General features: G+C 40.6%; 2 protein-coding genes across 2 annotated transcripts; both read left to right on the top strand.

Annotated features, from left to right (window-relative positions):
* Nucleotides 1–1,041: 1,041 nt before the first annotated feature.
* LOC129808451 (uncharacterized) lies at nt 1,042–3,177 on the top strand. Its single transcript, XM_055858229.1, has 2 exons — nt 1,042–1,156; nt 2,228–3,177. Exons 1-2 carry the CDS (start codon nt 1,042–1,044, stop codon nt 3,175–3,177), a joined length of 1,065 nt encoding a protein of 354 aa, XP_055714204.1.
* A 9,763-nt stretch (nt 3,178–12,940) lies between these two features.
* Nucleotides 12,941–17,270, top strand: LOC129808450 (uncharacterized). Its single transcript, XM_055858227.1, has 3 exons — nt 12,941–13,745; nt 13,986–15,402; nt 16,982–17,270. Exons 1-3 carry the CDS (start codon nt 12,941–12,943, stop codon nt 17,268–17,270), a joined length of 2,511 nt encoding a protein of 836 aa, XP_055714202.1.
* The last annotated feature ends 421 nt before the right edge of the window (nt 17,271–17,691 follow it).

The following is a 17,691-nucleotide window of genomic DNA, read 5'->3' as shown; positions in this document are numbered from 1 at the left end:
AACAAATATATTTAAACTTCAAAAATACATATACAAATAAATGACTAAGAATGAGATTTCACAGATTTTTTGAGATTCCTTTGACGAGACAAAATGCGACTTGACCTCCTGATACTTGACAGACAGCGAGAGCGAGAGTGATGTGAACTTGGCTGCATATACAACACCATAGCAATTCGATGCGCGACCCTCCTCACGACTGTCCCTGGACATGTCCTTCAACAACTATCATGCCATTGTTGCTTGGCGCCCTTACGGGACTTTCTTGTCACTTGAGCTCTTCCCCTTTGTGCGCCTCATGGAATCAGCAAATAAAAGTGTGATCAGTGAAAAAATCAAAAATGTGCGTTTTAAATATATTTTGGAGTATTCTAGGCTTTTGGATAGGTTCAGAGGAGATTGTTGATTGCCGTGGATCAAACATTTGATCCTCCTTCGCCGCATAACCTAATTATATATGCAATCTTCAACAGGTAATTTGCCAGAGAATCTGAAAGAGTAGTCTGAGGGAGCCTCACATCATTTATCTAATATTCTACTTCGATATTCAATAGGTAAATTCATTAGTGTGGAGAAGGGAGCCCCCTTTTGAGTTGCATTATCATATTTTCATCTTTAAACCAATAGGTAACCCCAAACATTTGGTCTTCGAGCCTTCGTGGCTCCATTCTGGGACATCTTGAGAACCAGCACTTCCGGAGATGCAGAGTCTTATGAAAAGTCGTGGAGGTTTGGTGGGCACCATCACCAAAATTGAGGGATTTATTCAAGTATGTCAAGACGACTTATCCCTCACCACAAAACAGGCATTGATGTCGCAATTAGAAATATTGAAATCCGTCCGGGGAAAATATCAAGAGATTCAGCAGCAGATCATCGACAAGCAGGAGTCGGACAGCAGGAAGCAGAATGAACATGATGGCATGGTCGACATACTGTCCAAGTGTTCCCTATTGGAACAACAATTAGAGAAATTGCTGCTTGAGGCTCAGGACTCAGGATCTCAACGATAGTTTCACCCAAGAGGATCTGAAGAAAACCATGCAGGATCTTCTGCTGGAGCAAGAGAAACGGCACACAGCTGAAATAAATAAATTGTTTGAAAAGATTGCCACTCTCAGTGCTCCACAGAAAGATATTACGTCAGATGAGGACAGTAAGTCAAAACAAAAGACATCAACTTCTGGTGAGTTAACAGATTTCATTAAATTATTGGCCGATAAACTCACTAACACCAACACAAGCCCCAAGCCTTCGTACACAAAGTTACCAGAAATGTCGCTCCCCACTTTCTCTGGAAAATTCTCAGATTGGATTCCGTTCAGGGACCAATTCAATTCTTCAATCATTTGAAATCCTCATTTGACTGACAGTCAGAAACTACAATATCTGAACTCTTCTCTCTCTGGAGAAGCTGCTTCAGCAGTCAAACGTATACCTATCACTGATGCCAATTTCTTGGTCGCTTGGAAGATTCTGGAACGTTGATTTGACAAAAAATATAATATAATTATGGACCACATTCAGAATTTCCAAAACGCTCCTTCAGTTACCACATTCAATCTCAAGTCCTTTTCTGAACTTTGCGTAGCAGTTTCTGAATCTGTAGAGGCTGTTAGGGCTATGGATGTGGAACATTTTGATCTCTGGTTAATCCATCAAGTCCTTCAGAAGATTATTCAAGAGACAAAGCTTCTTTGGAGCAAGAAATGTGAAAAGGAAATTCCAACATGGGATCAATTCATAACATTTCTTTTCAATCGGCGGGACAATTATGAAAGTGCTGGGGTGTCAAATCCTGTAGCTGATACTAACCCCGCGAAAACGAATTCATCCCACAATTCTCACAAAAAATCGCACTCTGCTTTAGTCGCTTCCGGCGCGCAAAACTGTAAATTTTGCAATGAATCCGCACACGCTCTTTTCAAATGTGCCAAATTTATTGCACTTTCACCTGAAGAACGTTTTCAGGCTGTAAAACGTTTGCATTTATGCCGCAATTGCATCTCATCCAACCATCAAACTCATCAATGTAACTATCGAACCTGTCAGAAATGTAACGGGCGCCACAATATTTTATTGCATGAGAGTTACGCGTCTTACTTTGCTAGGAATTCCACCACTACTCCTAATCGTCAGGGGAGTTCCACGAATTATAGAAACTCTCAGCAAACGTCTTCAATTCCTTCTACTCCACAACCTTCTACATCAACTACGCCCTCTTCAGTCAATGTGACACATTCTGAAATCTCAACTAACCAATCACCAAATATCTTCCTTGCCACCGCGATCGTTGATGTACTTGATGAGCAAGGAAGAAGAATTCAGTGTCGTGCACTCCTGGACAGCGGGGCTCAGATAAATTTGATGTCTGCCAATTTCATGCGGAAACTCAATCTACCGAAATGCCCCACAAATATTTCCGTGCTCGGTATTGGAGCACACTCTTCTCAGGCTTCGCACTCCACTGAAGCCACAATATTCTCCAGGAACTCAAACGAACACTACAACCTGCAATGCATCGTTGTGCCAAAAATAACTGGTAATCTTCCCAACTGCCCGGTTGATAATAAGTCTCTTGTGATTCCACCTGGCATACAACTTGCCGATCCCACCTGGTATCTTCAAAAACCAATTGATCTCTTGATTGGGGGCGAGTCTTATTGGGACATAATTCTTGATGGCACAATCGAATTAGGAGAGGGAAAGCCTAAATTGAAGCCTACCACTTTCGGGCATATTATCGTTGGAAAACTTCAGCAAGTCTCTGCTTATTGCAATTTAACAGTTCTTGAAAGTCTGAACCAAACTTTGTCGCGTTTCTGGGAAATTGAAGGATTACCAGAAGACACTCAAATTAATGATGAGCATAGAGACGCAGAAGAACATTTCATGGCCACCCACTCACGTACTCCAGAAGGGCGCTTTGTAGTTGAACTCCAATTCAAAAGGGACATAAACGGGCAAATTCCGAGGCTAGGAGACTCTAGGCATACAGCTGTCCGTCAGCTTCACAATCTAGAAAGGCGTTTCCACAAAAATCCAACTCTCAAACGTCTTTACGTGGATGTCATGCATGATTATTTGGACAAGGGTTGGATGGAAAGGGTACCGGAATCCGAAGTCAAGAATTATGCATACTATATGCCGCATCACGGCGTACTTAAGGGTGTTTGAAAGCCAAAAAATGGCGTCTCCATACAAATTGCCAAAATTGAAATAGTAACTAGTCCCACAATTTTAGAGCGATCTCTTTGAAAATTTACCTGGGGCTAGTTCTTTACATGTCCTTTCAATTCCCTTTTGTAATTGTTGAAAAAACTTTTTTTCCTTTCGTGAAAATTTCTCACTAAAATTGGTATACTCTTAAAACATGCCTCAAACAAAATGTAACTAGTCCTACAATTTTGAAGATAAAAAGCTAAAATTTTGCTTTTTAGGTTCGGAAAGACATGCTCTATGATTTGCCTTTTGAAGATTTTTCATTTTCAAACAAATTTTCCAAGTATTTTTCAATTGAAAATTGTCCAAAAAATGACAGTTTTCATTGCATCTTTGTACCGAGAATATCATTATATCTGAATAAATAATTATTTTTGTACCAATCTACATTTCATTAGCTTTCAAATGGTACATTGGAATTGGAAAAACTCCTAATAGTTTTCTAGCAATTAAATTTTGAATACCACGCTGCAAATAGAAAATTTTCTTGAACTTTTGATAGCTTTCTGAGCTTTCCAGAAATGCTACTCAAAAAATTTCAGCAAATCGCTAACAGATCGCGCATGGTTTATTTGTCGCATCGGTCGCATCCAACACAGTTTCTTTCTTTTTCTCTCTGACCTTCAGCTGGCCAATCGTTTTTTACGATGAAACGAAGACAAAAAAAGTTTTCATGAGACTCTTGAACTCTGCTAGAGTTCTTCTGAATACAGCGACCGATTTCTTTTCTACAACTTCTCGATTGTTTTTCCTAGCATTTCTCTTCTTGCAACTCACATGGATTTTTATATCAAACTTTAAAAAATGCGGAAATTCTTATGAATGACTTATTTTTTGAAAATTTCAATATTTTTCAGCTAAATTTGTTCACTCCTAAATAAATAATTATCATTGCTTTGGGAGAAGAAAAATAATATATTTCCAATCAAGTGCTTCAGGGAAATTTGAAGCGAAAGAAAAAAAAATTATCGAGCTATTAAATAGAAATATGACATTTTCAGTTTCAATTTTTTTTTTGAAAATTGTTTTCTAATAATTTTACTAGGAATCGTTTTGCTCTTTTACAGAAAATGAATTTTCTGTGCATTTTTCAAACCAAAATACATAACAAAAAGTAACAAATTCCGTCAAGAAAAATATTATATGCCATAGAATCGATATTTTACTACTCTAAATCGAAAAGGGAGCAGTACATAATAATCCGCCTTTTTTTAACTTTTTACTGGGACATACCTTTACATACAAAAGAACATTTTTTTACATACATAAAAAAATAAATTTTGTTAAATTAGCGTTTTCGAGAAATATTTTTTTTTATTTTTTCAAAGAAAATCAAAAGGTTGTTATTTAAAAAGTTACAAATTCAAAATCGACTAAATCTAAAGTAAATAAAATTACCTTTCAAATAAAGAAGCAAGAAAAATTTCAATCCGTTCCTGAGATAGAGCAATGAAAAAATTTTCTTAAAAATCCGAATGTAGCGCGACACGCTATTTTGGCGCCATTATCTCAGGTCAGGAGATTTTTTCAGCTAAAAGAAAAAATATACGTGACAGTAGAGTCTCTCAAATCTGAATCTTTCAAATTCTAACGACGGGATTCAAAATGTCAATTGTCGGGTTATGTTAAAAAAATTCGTATTCTGGATGAATGAAAATCATATTTATGTGCTTTTCCTAAGTGTTCACATACATAATGATTTGTATAAAATGAAAAGGAAGTATGTTACTACTAAGACTTGTGAGAAAGTATACGAATTGGGAATTTAATCTCACATAAATTTCGTTAGGTTTGATAAAATCGTTCGAATTTGGGAGATGAGAAATGTCAAAAATACCCCCCGAGCGTTCGAATTTAGAAGACTCTACCCGTTAAATCATTGTTCTACCTGCCGATTTTACTTGGAGGTTTTTTGAATTGTAACGGCTATATTCTAGTACTTTCAGAGAAATTCTGTAGATTTTCGGCAGAATTTCTGCATAGAAAATCTGTAGATTTTCGACAAAAATTCTTTCGAAATTCTGCAGATTCTCTGCAGAATTTCTGCATAGGAAATCTGCATAGTCTCCATAGTCTCAACAAATATATTTGTTGTCGTTGAGACTGATGCCGTTTGATTTTGAATTTCCCGCTTGAGTTGGTTGGCACCCGACCGATAGCAGCGCCTCCTGAGGTGAACTCAGTAACTCACTTGTCAGTCAGAGACGGTGAGTCATGAGGCAGTGGTCGGGAGTCTGGCCCTTGTAAGCCTCAGACGGGAATTTCAGGTGAGTAAGACAACAAATTTTCAGAAGTGAGACAATAAAACCCAAAGTGAAATGATAGGGAAGTGTTTTGTTCGCGAAATTTTTGTGAAAAATTTGCCCATAGAAGCCATCGTGACAAATTGTCGATAGAAGCAATTCCGAGAATTGGAGGAAAAATTTTGCAGTGTCTCAACGTTTTATGGCCTATAGTATTTGGAAATCGATATATCGCCGCGAATCGCGGAAAAGATTTGATTGATCGAGATGCCGAAGTTGGGTGCATATCGCTTGCTTGCCAGTCGGGCACTTTCAAGTCCAATTGTCATTCCAGTGAAGTGAAGAAGAAGAAGAATAGTGAAAACACGTGAGCAAAATCGCAATTAAAGTGTGAAAAATTCGATAAATCTACCATGGGGAGACGCAAGCAGGCAGGAACACCAGCAGGAGGAGCGGAGGAAGATGCTGGAGAGATGGCAAGGCTGAGGGAAGAGAATGAGCGCCTCAAAGCGGAATTGAATCGACTCCGGGAGCGAAATGAGCAAACATGTGATTGGAAGATGACAGGAGCAGAAGCAAAGGAGGAAATCCCAAAGTTCAGGCCAGGGGAATCAAACATGAACCCGAGTAAATGGGTAGCTGATGTGGAGGTCATGAAAAACACCTACCAGTGGGAATCCAGGCAGACAAGGCTCTATGCCGCTTCTCGGTTACGAGGTGCTGCGGTGAAATGGTATGGTAAAATAGGGTTAGAATGAAAAATAAATTAATGTGTGTCTTGAGAAATTTAGGTACGAGTCCAGACACCTGGAACTGCTGGAATGGGATGATTTCCGTCGAGAATTCTTGGATGCTTTTCCCGATGTGAACGACTTCAGCGAGATCCACAACAAGCTACTCAAGAGGAAAAGGAAAGCCACCGAAGATCTGGAGGATTACATTTATGACGTGCAGCACATGGGAAAAATGGTGGATATGAATGATGAGCAGATCAGGAAGTACATATTATCTGGACTAGATGATCAAGAACTGCGTGGAATGGTGTCCATGAGTCATCGTTGTTCTGTTCCTGAATTATTGAGGCAACTCAAGGCAGCAGAATCTGTGTTACGGGATGTGCGATGCCGCAAAGATTATGGAAGCCACAGCAGGGCTTCTTCGTCGAAGAGAAGGAGGGTGGAATGTACAGGATCCCACCAGAGTAATCGAAGTAACAAGAGTGATAGAGACGAAAGATCATCAGGAGGGTCACCGGGACGATCATCATCCCTCGAGCGTGGAACCACGTCATCCAGGAAGCAGGCAGGACAAAATCCACATGTCAAGAAAGGCCCCATTTGCTACTCCTGCAATAAACCAGGACATTTAGCACGCAACTGTCCAGATAAGATGGAAGTAAAGCCTGAGGGGAAGAATGGAGTTCAGGTGAGAGTCCTGGAGAAGGTGATGACGAAGAAAAATGAGTTTGAGAAGACTATTAAAATCCGAGGACAAAGTTTGGCAGCATTTGTGGACTTAGGAGCAGATTGCTCAGCGATTAGAGAGAGATGTGCTCGTCGATTGGATCTGAATACCGAACCTTGTGAGGTTAAGCTGCGGGGATTTGCTAACGGGGAATGCCAAGTACAGAGGAAAGCGAGGGAAACAATTCAACTGGATGGAATCGAGGAAATTGCAGTTCTACATATCGTTCCGGATCAGGTTTTGAATAATTGTTTATCTTTTATTTACCTCCATTACGTAATACAGATGAGATAATATCGATTGGTGTAATTTATTTAGGTACTTGACATCGACGTATTGATTGGAAGGGACTTCTTGGACAAGCCGGGGATTGAAGTCATAAAAAGGTTGGGCTCTTGTGTTATCCGGAGGTTTCCAGAAGGCCCCCAACTGAATCACATTTACTCTCAGAGGAAGTTGCCCTTATTCACAGAGAAAGTTATTCAAGTAAGCTCAGAAGTGACCGCAGAGGACAAGATGAAGTTGCTAACCCTTCTGCAAGGGAATAGGGAGAGCCTGGCGATGAATTTGGAAGAACTAGGGCTAACAGATTTGGTAGAGCTTAACATAACCTTGAAGAGTACAGATGTGGTTGCTCATAAGCCACGACGCATACCATTTGGGCACCGCTCCAAGTTGGATTCTATCATAAGAGAACTATTGTCCTTAAACATCATTGAGCATTCAGAGTCCCCTTATGCCAGCCCAGTTGTATTAGTGCCCAAAAAGGATGGACAATTACGCATGTGTGTAGATTTCCGTGAGCTGAACTCTAAAACGGTTCGCGAACAATTTCCAGTTCCACACATAGATGACCAGCTGAGTAATTTAGCAGGGATGAAAGTTTTCACGGCATTGGATCTAATGGCAGGCTATTATCAGGTACCGGTAGGAACAGCGTCCAGGCCCTATACAGCATTTGTTACGCCGACTGGCCATTATCAGTTCACCAGGGTACCGTTTGGATTGACGAACTCTCCAGCAGTTTTTATGCGACTAATGGCTAAGATTGTGGAGGGAATGAATCCAAAAAACATCATGGTATTCATGGATGATGTTCTCATTGCCACAGCAACAGTAGCAGAGAATCTGCAAATATTGGAAGAGTTTCTGCATCGACTAAAAGTGGCTGGGTTGACCTTACACTTGCATAAGTGTGCATTTCTAGAACCCAGTGTAACTTATTTGGGACATCAGTTGAACGCAGATGGTATCCGCCCTGGAGATTGTAAGACACAAGCAATCCGGGACTTTCCTCAACCGCAGAATGTCAAAGAAGTGAGGCAGTTTCTTGGGTTGTCTGGATATTTTCGGAAGTTTGTGCCAAAATTTGCCGTGATTGCACGCCCACTTACCCTTCTCTTAAAGAAAGATGAGATTTTTACTTGGGAAGAAGCACAAGAGTCTGCATTTAATCAGCTAAAGGAAGTCTTGTGTTCTGAGCCAGTGTTGACTCTTTATGATCCGTCGGCAGAACATGAGTTGCACACGGATGCTTGTGCATACGGAGTGGCTGGAGTGCTAATGCAAAAGGATAAAAACGGGAAAGGACACCCTGTGGCGTTCTACAGTAGGGCAACCACAGCAGCTGAATCAAAGCTACACAGTTACGAATTGGAAACGATTGCAGTCGTGGATAGTCTAGAGCGCTTTAAATATTACCTCCTCAGCAAGCATTTTACCGTTGTGACAGATTGTAAATCCCTTAAGGAGACTCTTAAGAAAAAAGATTTGGTACCAAAGGTTGCACGTTGGTTTCTCAAAATACAGGAGTATGATTTCGACATGGAATTCAGACCAGGGACTCAATTGACTCACGCGGATGCCTTGAGTCGACAACCCACACAACCTGCAAAAGAGTTCCAGACAGTCAGTCACAAGATATTTCGAGTGGAAACAAGATTGGAGGATTGGGTTTCTACCCTGCAAATGCAAGACGAGGAGCTCAGGGACGTCAGGCGTGTCTTGGATGGAGAGTTGTTAAATCATTCCAATCTCGAAGCAATTAAAAGGGACTACCACTTCAGTGACGGGCGGTTGTACCGTAACACAGAGTCAGGGTACAAGTTCGTGGTACCACATGGTCTCCGATATCACGTGATTCTAACGGCTCACCACAATTTGGGGCACCCAAATTTGGACCGAACCGTTGAACACTTGAGGAAATCATACTGGTTCCCACGTATGAGGGCAGTGGTGAAGCGCTTCATCGAATCTTGTATTCCATGTTTGTATAATAAACGTGGGAAGGACGAAACTCACCACCACTTGCATCATGTGGAATCACCAACTATCCCTTTTCGGGTAATTCACCTTGATCACTGTGGACCGTACCCACGAAGCTCTTCTGGGAATGAAGAATTGATTGGCATCGTGGATGCATTTACAAAATTTATGGTGTTGCGTCCAGTCAAGTCAAAAAGAACTACACCAGTGACAAAGTTAATCGAAGATATGGCAGAATACGTCGGAATGCCGGAAATAATCGTAACAGATCGGGGAACAGCTTTCACATCGGCTGAATTTGCGAAGTTTTGTGATCACCACTCCATCAAGCATTCTTTTACGGCTACACGAACTCCACGAGGTAATGGGCATATCGAACGATGTTTTCAGATTGTCAACTCTTCTTTAAAAACTATGAGTGAAGATCCGCAGGGTAAAGATTGGGATAAACACGTACGGGCAGTACAATGGGCAGTGAATTCTCTCAAAAATCGAGTCACAGGACGTTCGCCACAAGAACTCCTACTATCCTACACCCCAAGGAACATTCTGGGTAACCAGCTGCTGAATTGCATTCAAGATGATTTTTCCCAAGACAAGCCATCAATAGAGGAGCTTCGTGATGAGGCTGTTCGCCGAATCAACAAATCACGACTGGAAGTGGTTAAGAAGCACAATGAAACCCATCGACCCCCCAGCAGGTACGAGGAAGGAGATCTTGTATTGTTGAAGGCTGAACATCCAGCGACAGGAAGTTCTCGGAAGCTCTTGCCGAGATTCCGTGGTCCGTATGTTATCAGCAAAGTACTGGGTGCAGACCGGTACGAGGTTAAAGATACGGAGTCTACACAAATTACGCGAAAGCCATACTGCTCAGTACATTCAGCAGAGAGGATGAAGAAGTGGCCAAATTTGGAGGATCTAACCTGGGAAGAATTGGATGAAGATGACGCAGATTCGACGGAAAATTGAATTAAATGAGAATCGTGGGAAATGGGGATGGTGAAATTTGTATTATGGATAGAGTGCGAATTACAGAAGAATTTCAGTGAATAAATGATTATATTTGCAGTTGCTGATAAGTCTTGATGATTTATGTTACGGAGGTTGCTAGGTGTTTGTTCGAGATGAGATGAGAAGTTCGGAAGAGACATTTGAGGAGTATTGGCTTGCTCTGGTCAGGTAGTAAATTGTTGTCAATTTACATACCTGGGTCAATACGCATCACGAAGAGAAGTTATGTAGCAGCCAGAATGATGCGGATTCACAGTAGAAGAGGAGAGTCGGGTGTCAAAGCTATAGCCCAGGGTAATTTGAATTCTTTAATTCAGATTGTACGGTTGATCGCACAGTGGACGATGCATAGAGTTTCTATGAGTGGGCTAAGCTCAGTCGGACAATTAAAGGAGAGTTGTACTCCTTGGTTGATCCGAACTCATAGAATGGTGAGATATACCTACTGGATCACCGGGACGGTGAACGTCAGGAAGGGCCGAGTTGTTGTCGTTGAGACTGATGCCGTTTGATTTTGAATTTCCCGCTTGAGTTGGTTGGCACCCGACCGATAGCAGCGCCTCCTGAGGTGAACTCAGTAACTCACTTGTCAGTCAGAGACGGTGAGTCATGAGGCAGTGGTCGGGAGTCTGGCCCTTGTAAGCCTCAGACGGGAATTTCAGGTGAGTAAGACAACATATTGTTAACTTATAAAGAAACTGTAAAAGTTACAAAGAAAATGGCGTGCTCTGCTTAACAAGAATTACCGATTAAACATTTTAAACGAGTAACAAAATTCAAGCAAAAATACTGCATTTTTAAAAAACGTTCATGGAATGATGCAAAAACACAAATAATTGGTCGACAGTGTTTTTAAAGCTATCCCTTTACTATTCTCTACATACAACAGGGCGTCGCAGAATTCTTTATTTAATATAAACACTGTGATATCACCAAGAATGACTCTCTTGAATTTTGCAAACTTCAGTGAAAAATATTCCATCTTTTCAGACACAGCTGTCTGGAAAATCTGGAATGTAGAAAAATCTACAGAAAATCGGCAAAATATCTACAGAAATTCGTCAGAGTGTCCACCAGGATTCGTCAGAAAATCTGCAAAAATTTTCTGACGAATTTTGTCCCAAGCCCAAACAAAATCAATATTCAATATTTCAATGATTTTCGGATATATTTTATAGTTAATCCAGCTGAACATTTCGTACTTAGACACCTTTCACCGGTTAATTCGCCATTTTGTATTATTCAAGGTCAAAGGGCAGAATTTTAATGATCGGGAATCTTTGATTTTTCCGTTCTGTTTTTTACACTTTTGTTTTTACCAGTTTGCTTTGCAATCCATCTGTTCGGTAATTTTTTTTCTGAAAACTTTGTCTATGGAAATTTTGTCTTTCATACATTTTACACAATTATCGGAAATTTTCTCTGCCACACATTTTGCACAAGTATTATTTTATAACTTTCCTAAAATTTCCCTTTTCCTGGAAAATTTCTCTTTGCCCCAAAGGACAAAACTAAAAACTTCCCAAAAAACAGAAAATTTTTCTTTGCCCCAAAGTACGCAATTAAAAAATTAAAAGAATACGCATAAAAAATTAAATAGAAAAAAAACAAAGATTTCGCAAACCCTAATCTTCAACCGATTTGGGAGGGGGTTATGCAAATTAAATTAATTAAAATATTAATGATTTTTTAAAATACGCTCTTGAACAATTTTCAACTTGAAGATGGTAATGTGGTAATTTGTAAATAAATTAATCGAAATTAATCTTAGATAAGCATTCAAAAAATTTCGAAAAAATAATATAAAGGCAGAACTTCTTCTCGAGAGTTCAAGCAACTCTCAAAGTCTCGGAGCCTTTGCCACCCCTTTTATGCAGTATATGTGCTAACTCATAGTAATAAATTTACATATCCATATAGTTATTGTCTAGGAAAAAACCCTCAAGTAAATTTGCAGCATTGAATCAATTAAAACGAATTTATCGTCTTTTTTTAGAATAAAATTCTCTGGATGTTGGTACTTTTGTCATACTAAAAGTATATAAATATATATTGATTCTAGAATTGTTTTCCTTGTGGAATTTTATTTTACAACTATCTTTTGCATAATAGATAGAAAAAAAGATATTCCATAAAAATGGAATAGAACGATCATTGGAAAGTTAGAGTAATTTTTTTTTAAATATATAAACTAAGAATTTCTTAGTTTTTTTAGTTTTATCTATTTTTAGACACATATGGTCAAAAAACTTTTTTCTCTCAACTTCTTCACTCCTTCACAAAATCCTATAAAACGGCGCATATGAAAATTTTTGCCAATCGCTCCAACACTCACTCAGTGTTGGCCAATGTTTTCGGGATCTATCATTGAGATTTTTTTGTTCGCTCCGTTCGCTCCAACTCCAGAAGCATTTCGGAGAAGTGCAGAGTAGAGCGTGAACTGTGTGAGTGAACACAAAGATGCAGAAGGAACGAGACGATCGATGTAGACTGTTTCCCCTCTCCATTACCAGAGGGATAGCTACTCAGCTTCTGGAGCTTAAATCTGGAGCTTTCATTTGGTTTCAAACAGCCTTAAGGACTCCACATCTACTCAATTGAGAATTGTTTACAACGGAAGTTCGAAAACGACTAATGGGCTCAGCTTAAACGATATTTTCTTAGTGGGACCAACGGTTCATTCTGACGTATTTGATGTTCTTTTGCGCTTTCGACTCCACGAATATGCTGTGATGGCCGACATCACAAAGATGTACCATCAGCTCATTCTTCATCCTGAGCACACGAATTTTCAAAGGCTTGTGTGGCGAGAGCACGAAACTGATCCTATTTGCGACTACATGATCACTCGAGTAGGTTTTGGATTGGGATCTTCACCATTTTTAGCAACACGTGCTCTAGTTCAATTGGCACATGAGCATCAACTCACTCATTCTTTGGCCTCAGAAGCGATTCTTAAATCCTTCTACGTCGACGACTGTCTTTTCTCGGCTGAGTCCCCCACGATCATGAATGAGACTTGCTTACAATTGGTGGATATGCTGGGTAAGGGCGGATTCGTTCTCGCAAAGTGGATGTTCAGTCACCCTTCCATTCAACAATTTGACTCTAAGCTCAACGCCACCACACTCATCACGGATTCAACGAAAGCACTTGGGTTACGTTGGACCGCTTCTTCTGACACATTCAATTTTGTTTCTCCCATTCCCTTGGACCAAACTAAGATGACAAAACGTTCGATTGCTTCGGATATAGCTAAGATATTTGACCCTCTTGGTCTTATTGGCCGAGTGGTAGTTACCGCCAAAATCATTCTCCAAGAGCTTCACCAATTGAAGGGAAAATGGGATGACGAAGTGCCTGCAGAATATGGCCATCGGTGGCATACATTCTCCAAATCCATACAGAATGTTCACCACATTAGTGTTCAGAGATGGATAAGTTTCAGTCCTTCAATGTCACAGCTCGAATTACGCGGCTTCTGTGACGCAAGCACCAAGGCCTATGGAGCGGCCATTTATGCAATTACTCGTCACAGTACTGAAAAATCCACTCAATCTTGATTACTTCAAAATCGAGAGTTGCACCACTAAAAACTCAAACCATTCCAAGACTGGAGCTCTGCGGAGCTCTGCTGTTAGCCACTCTAATGAAAAAGGTGCAGGAAATTATAACTCCTACTGCAACACACTATTGGACAGACTCATCCATAGTTCTTGCATGGATCAACTCTACCCCGAGTGTATATAAGGTTTTTGTCTCCAATCGTGTCAAAAGGATTCTTGAAATCTCAAATCCAGTTGATTGGGGTCACGTACCAACTGCATCGAATCCAGCTGACCTTATATCTCGAGGCCTTTCTCCTGCTTTGGTGGTCTGGACCGACATGGCTAACTCGTGAAGAACACGAATGGCCTCGATTACCCAATTTGATTCATCAACGCCCATCCGAAGAGTTCAATGATGCTTCAATCTCACTCACAATTGCGAATGAGCAACCATTTTTTGAGACATTTATCGAAAAATCTTCCTCGTTGAGAACTCTACAAATTCGCTTGGCTTGGTGTCTCCGATTCGCTCACAATTCTTCTAACACTCACTCAAAGCGGACTGGCACTCTCTCACTTGAAGAACTGGAATTCAGCTTGAGGCGACTCATCTACCTGGATCAGCATCAGTGTTTCCCAAAAGTGATCCTTCAACTGAAAATTGGACGGGAACTTCCATCCTCGTGGAAACATCTCCAGCCTCTATCACCGTATCTCGACTCTGAAGGTCTAGTCAGAGTCGGGGGAAGATTGGAGAAATCAGATGAATCGATGGAAGCGAAACATCCTATACTTTTGACAAAGTCAAAGCTACAGGAGCTGATTGCCATCAATGAACACCGTCGTCTCTTACACGCTCCGCCCGCTCTGCTACTTGCTTCGTTCAGGCAACGATTCTGGCCAATAGGAGGGAGAAACTTGTTCAGGAAGATTGTGAGACAATGTTACACTTGCGTCCGAGCACGACCTAGACCACTCGATCAAATCATGGGACAACTTCCTGCCCACAGAGTCGTCTTCAATCGTCCCTTTCATGCTACAGCAGTTGATTACGCGGGACATCTCATGTACAAGACTAGCCACTTGCGAAATGCCAAAACATGCAAAGGATACATATGCTTGTTTGTCTGCATGTCCGTGAAGGCTCTTCATTTAGAGTTAGTTACAGACATGACAACGGAGGCCTTTCTCACAGCGTTTCGGAGATTTGTTTCTCGCAGATCTGCACCGAGGCACATGTACTCCGATTGCGGAACCACGTTCGTCGGTGCCAACAAACAGCTCTGCCAACTTTATCTCAACGAGAAGCAAATCGCCGCAGCATCAGCAGACTCAGGAACCATCTGGCACTTTAATCCCCCTGGGGCCCCGCACCAAGGAGGTCTTTGGGAAGCAGGGGTAAAAAGCGTGAAGTATCACTTACAGCGTACTCTAAATCAATCCCTGCACACCTTCGAAGAGATCTCCACTATGCTACATCAAATTGAAGCGACTTTGAACAGCCGTCCCATCAGTCTAATGTCTGATGACCCCACGGAGAACAACTATCTAACACCGGGACATTTCTTAGTGGGAGCACCGTTGACAAGTCTACCAGATCCAGATTTGTCTCATCTTCAAACCAACCGGATGAATCGATGGCAAATGTGCCAGAGACAAATTCAAAAATTTGCAAAACGTTGGAAGTACGAATACCTCAACACCTTATAACAACGTACGAAGTGGCGTATTGTGAGGCCCAACTTGAAGAAAGGAGACGTGGTTCTCACTCTGGATGACATCACATCAAAATGGACTCTTGCCAGAGTCGAGGACATTCATCCAGGCAAAGATGGTCTCGTCAGAGTCATCTCTCTTTGGAATTCGAAGTCTGTCTTCAAGAGACCCATCACGAATGTTGCAGTACTTCCAATGGACTCTTCTGGACATTTGCCCAGCCCGGAGGAGGGTGTTACGGCCGTTAAACAAAACATAAATTCTTTAAGTAAATTTCATGAAATATTGGTAACTTAAATTTATTTATTTTTTTCTTTTTTTTTTTTTAATTAGGGGTTCATCAATAAGATGATTGCCCCATGGCATTTATAATTTGACTACATATTTTACATTGTATCAGATTTTTTCATACATATTTGTGTCTTTTAGGAATTTTAACATTTTTTGGATTTCACTTTCGTTGTCTCCCAGTGCAATTTGAGGATTTTTGTTGATTTTGTTCCTCCTTCTTTCCTCTTGATATTTAGGACATTTAAATATTAGATGGATCACGGTTTCGATCTCTTTACATTGGTCGCATTCCTTGGGGTCTTCCTTCTTGATGATGTATAGATGTGTCAGTGCGGTGTGTCCTATTCTGATACGGCATATTGCTGTTTCCTCTCTTCTGTTACGTCTAAAGGATGTAGCCCATGGATATATGGTGGATTTGAGCTTAAATTTATTGCATTCATATTCACCACTCACAACTATCATGTCATTTCTGCTTGCTGGCGCCCTTACGGGACTTCTTGTCAAAATGAAATTTTTTCTACTTCCTTTTCGTTGCGTGCCACGAGACAAAGTGAGAATAAAGTGATCATCAAAATAAAGTCAAAAGTGTTATTATTTCATCGTGCAAGGTTGTTTTCACATCCAAGGAATAGTTTCAGACTGTGGAGGTTTCGAGGATCAAACATTTGATCCTCATTCGCCGAATATTTAAGAGATTATTCCATCTTTTACAGGTAAAGAGTCAATGACATTGGAAGGTCAATTAGGGGAATCCAGAGTTGTATAACTAATTTCTTCTTCGATACTTCAACAGGTAATTTCCATTTGAGAAGCAGGGAGCCTCCCTTTGCAGGGACCTTTTTTGATATTTAATTTACGTTAAACAGGTAAATCCCAAACACCCGCACTCTACTACTGGTAAAACGCCAACGCAACTTTTCTTTGAGAGGACGATTAGAGGGAAGATCCCTTCACTAGCTGACGTTGAGACAGCCCCACCGAACACTGATTTCGCAGACAGAGACCGAATTTTGAAAGAGAAAGGAAAAGAGAGTGAGGATCGAAAGAGACGTGCTGGAGTGGGAGATATCACTGTTCGGAGCAAAGTAGTATTGAAGAACGTCCTACCAGGAAACAAATTCAGTCCGGTGTTCGATTCAAAGATCTATGAAGTATTAGAAAAATCAGGAGCCCGATTCAAACTTCAGGAAGTGTTAACTGAAAGGTGGTGTACAGAACCATTACTCATGCCAAGAAGGTGTACACTACTTTCGAAGAAGATTCTGATACACCAAGTGAACCTCCACTACAAATCGAGAATATGATACAAAGTCGTGCCAAAACTTCGTCTTCGTCAGATTTCTCCCGTCTGTCAGACAACCTCACCACACCTACATCTCACGAAGGTGATGCAGATGTTTTTGATTCCTCCAAATCTCAAGAGCTTCAGGATGCTTCCGTTGTTACCCTGCGGCCTCATCGTCCCGCTCGACGTCCAGTTAAATATCAAGATTATGTTCTATAATCTTTTCAAAGAAAGGGAGATGTGGTATCCATCAAGAGGTGGCGGCAATAGTAAGTTAATGGAAGTTGAGATTGTTAGATAATAAAGTGAATCTACGAAAACATTAGTGTTTTTTATTTAATGTTCTGCAGCATTATTCCCCTGAAGATATCACAACATCTGACTTAAAGCTCCTTCTCATAGCAGGTCATCACAATGTTCTGTTCACTTCATACTTAAGCTCTTTTTTTTAACTAATAAGAGTTGGTATATGCCTTATTCCAGACCGTCCAGACTTATATCCATAAAGGAGAGTCACCTCTCATTAACTAACACTTTTCGTGAATATTCCCCAACAATTCACATGCAGATTTTTTTGAAAAGACCAGTCTGAGGTTCGCCAGAATATTCCTATCGGTTAATCTTCCCCGGTTAGCTGATT

The sequence above is a fragment of the Phlebotomus papatasi genome, chromosome 4 (genome assembly GCF_024763615.1).
Source record: "Phlebotomus papatasi isolate M1 chromosome 4, Ppap_2.1, whole genome shotgun sequence".
Taxonomy (NCBI): Eukaryota; Metazoa; Arthropoda; class Insecta; order Diptera; family Psychodidae; genus Phlebotomus; species Phlebotomus papatasi.
Note: the sequence above shows the minus strand (reverse complement) of the source record. Positions and strands in the feature narration are given on the sequence as shown.

Bases quoted from the DNA above. Each gene is read 5' to 3' on its own strand.
- LOC129808451 (XM_055858229.1), top strand. From the start codon at position 1,042: ATGCAGGATCTTCTGCTGGAGCAAGAGAAACGGCACACAGCTGAAATA. The intron at 1,157-2,227 runs GTAAGTCAAAAC...CGCCCTCTTCAG, and splicing joins TATTACGTCAGATGAGGACA to TCAATGTGACACATTCTGAA.
- LOC129808450 (XM_055858227.1), top strand. From the start codon at position 12,941: ATGGCCGACATCACAAAGATGTACCATCAGCTCATTCTTCATCCTGAG. The intron at 13,746-13,985 runs GTACTGAAAAAT...TCGTGTCAAAAG, and splicing joins TTATGCAATTACTCGTCACA to GATTCTTGAAATCTCAAATC. The intron at 15,403-16,981 runs GTGCCAGAGACA...GGTGGTGTACAG, and splicing joins CGGATGAATCGATGGCAAAT to AACCATTACTCATGCCAAGA.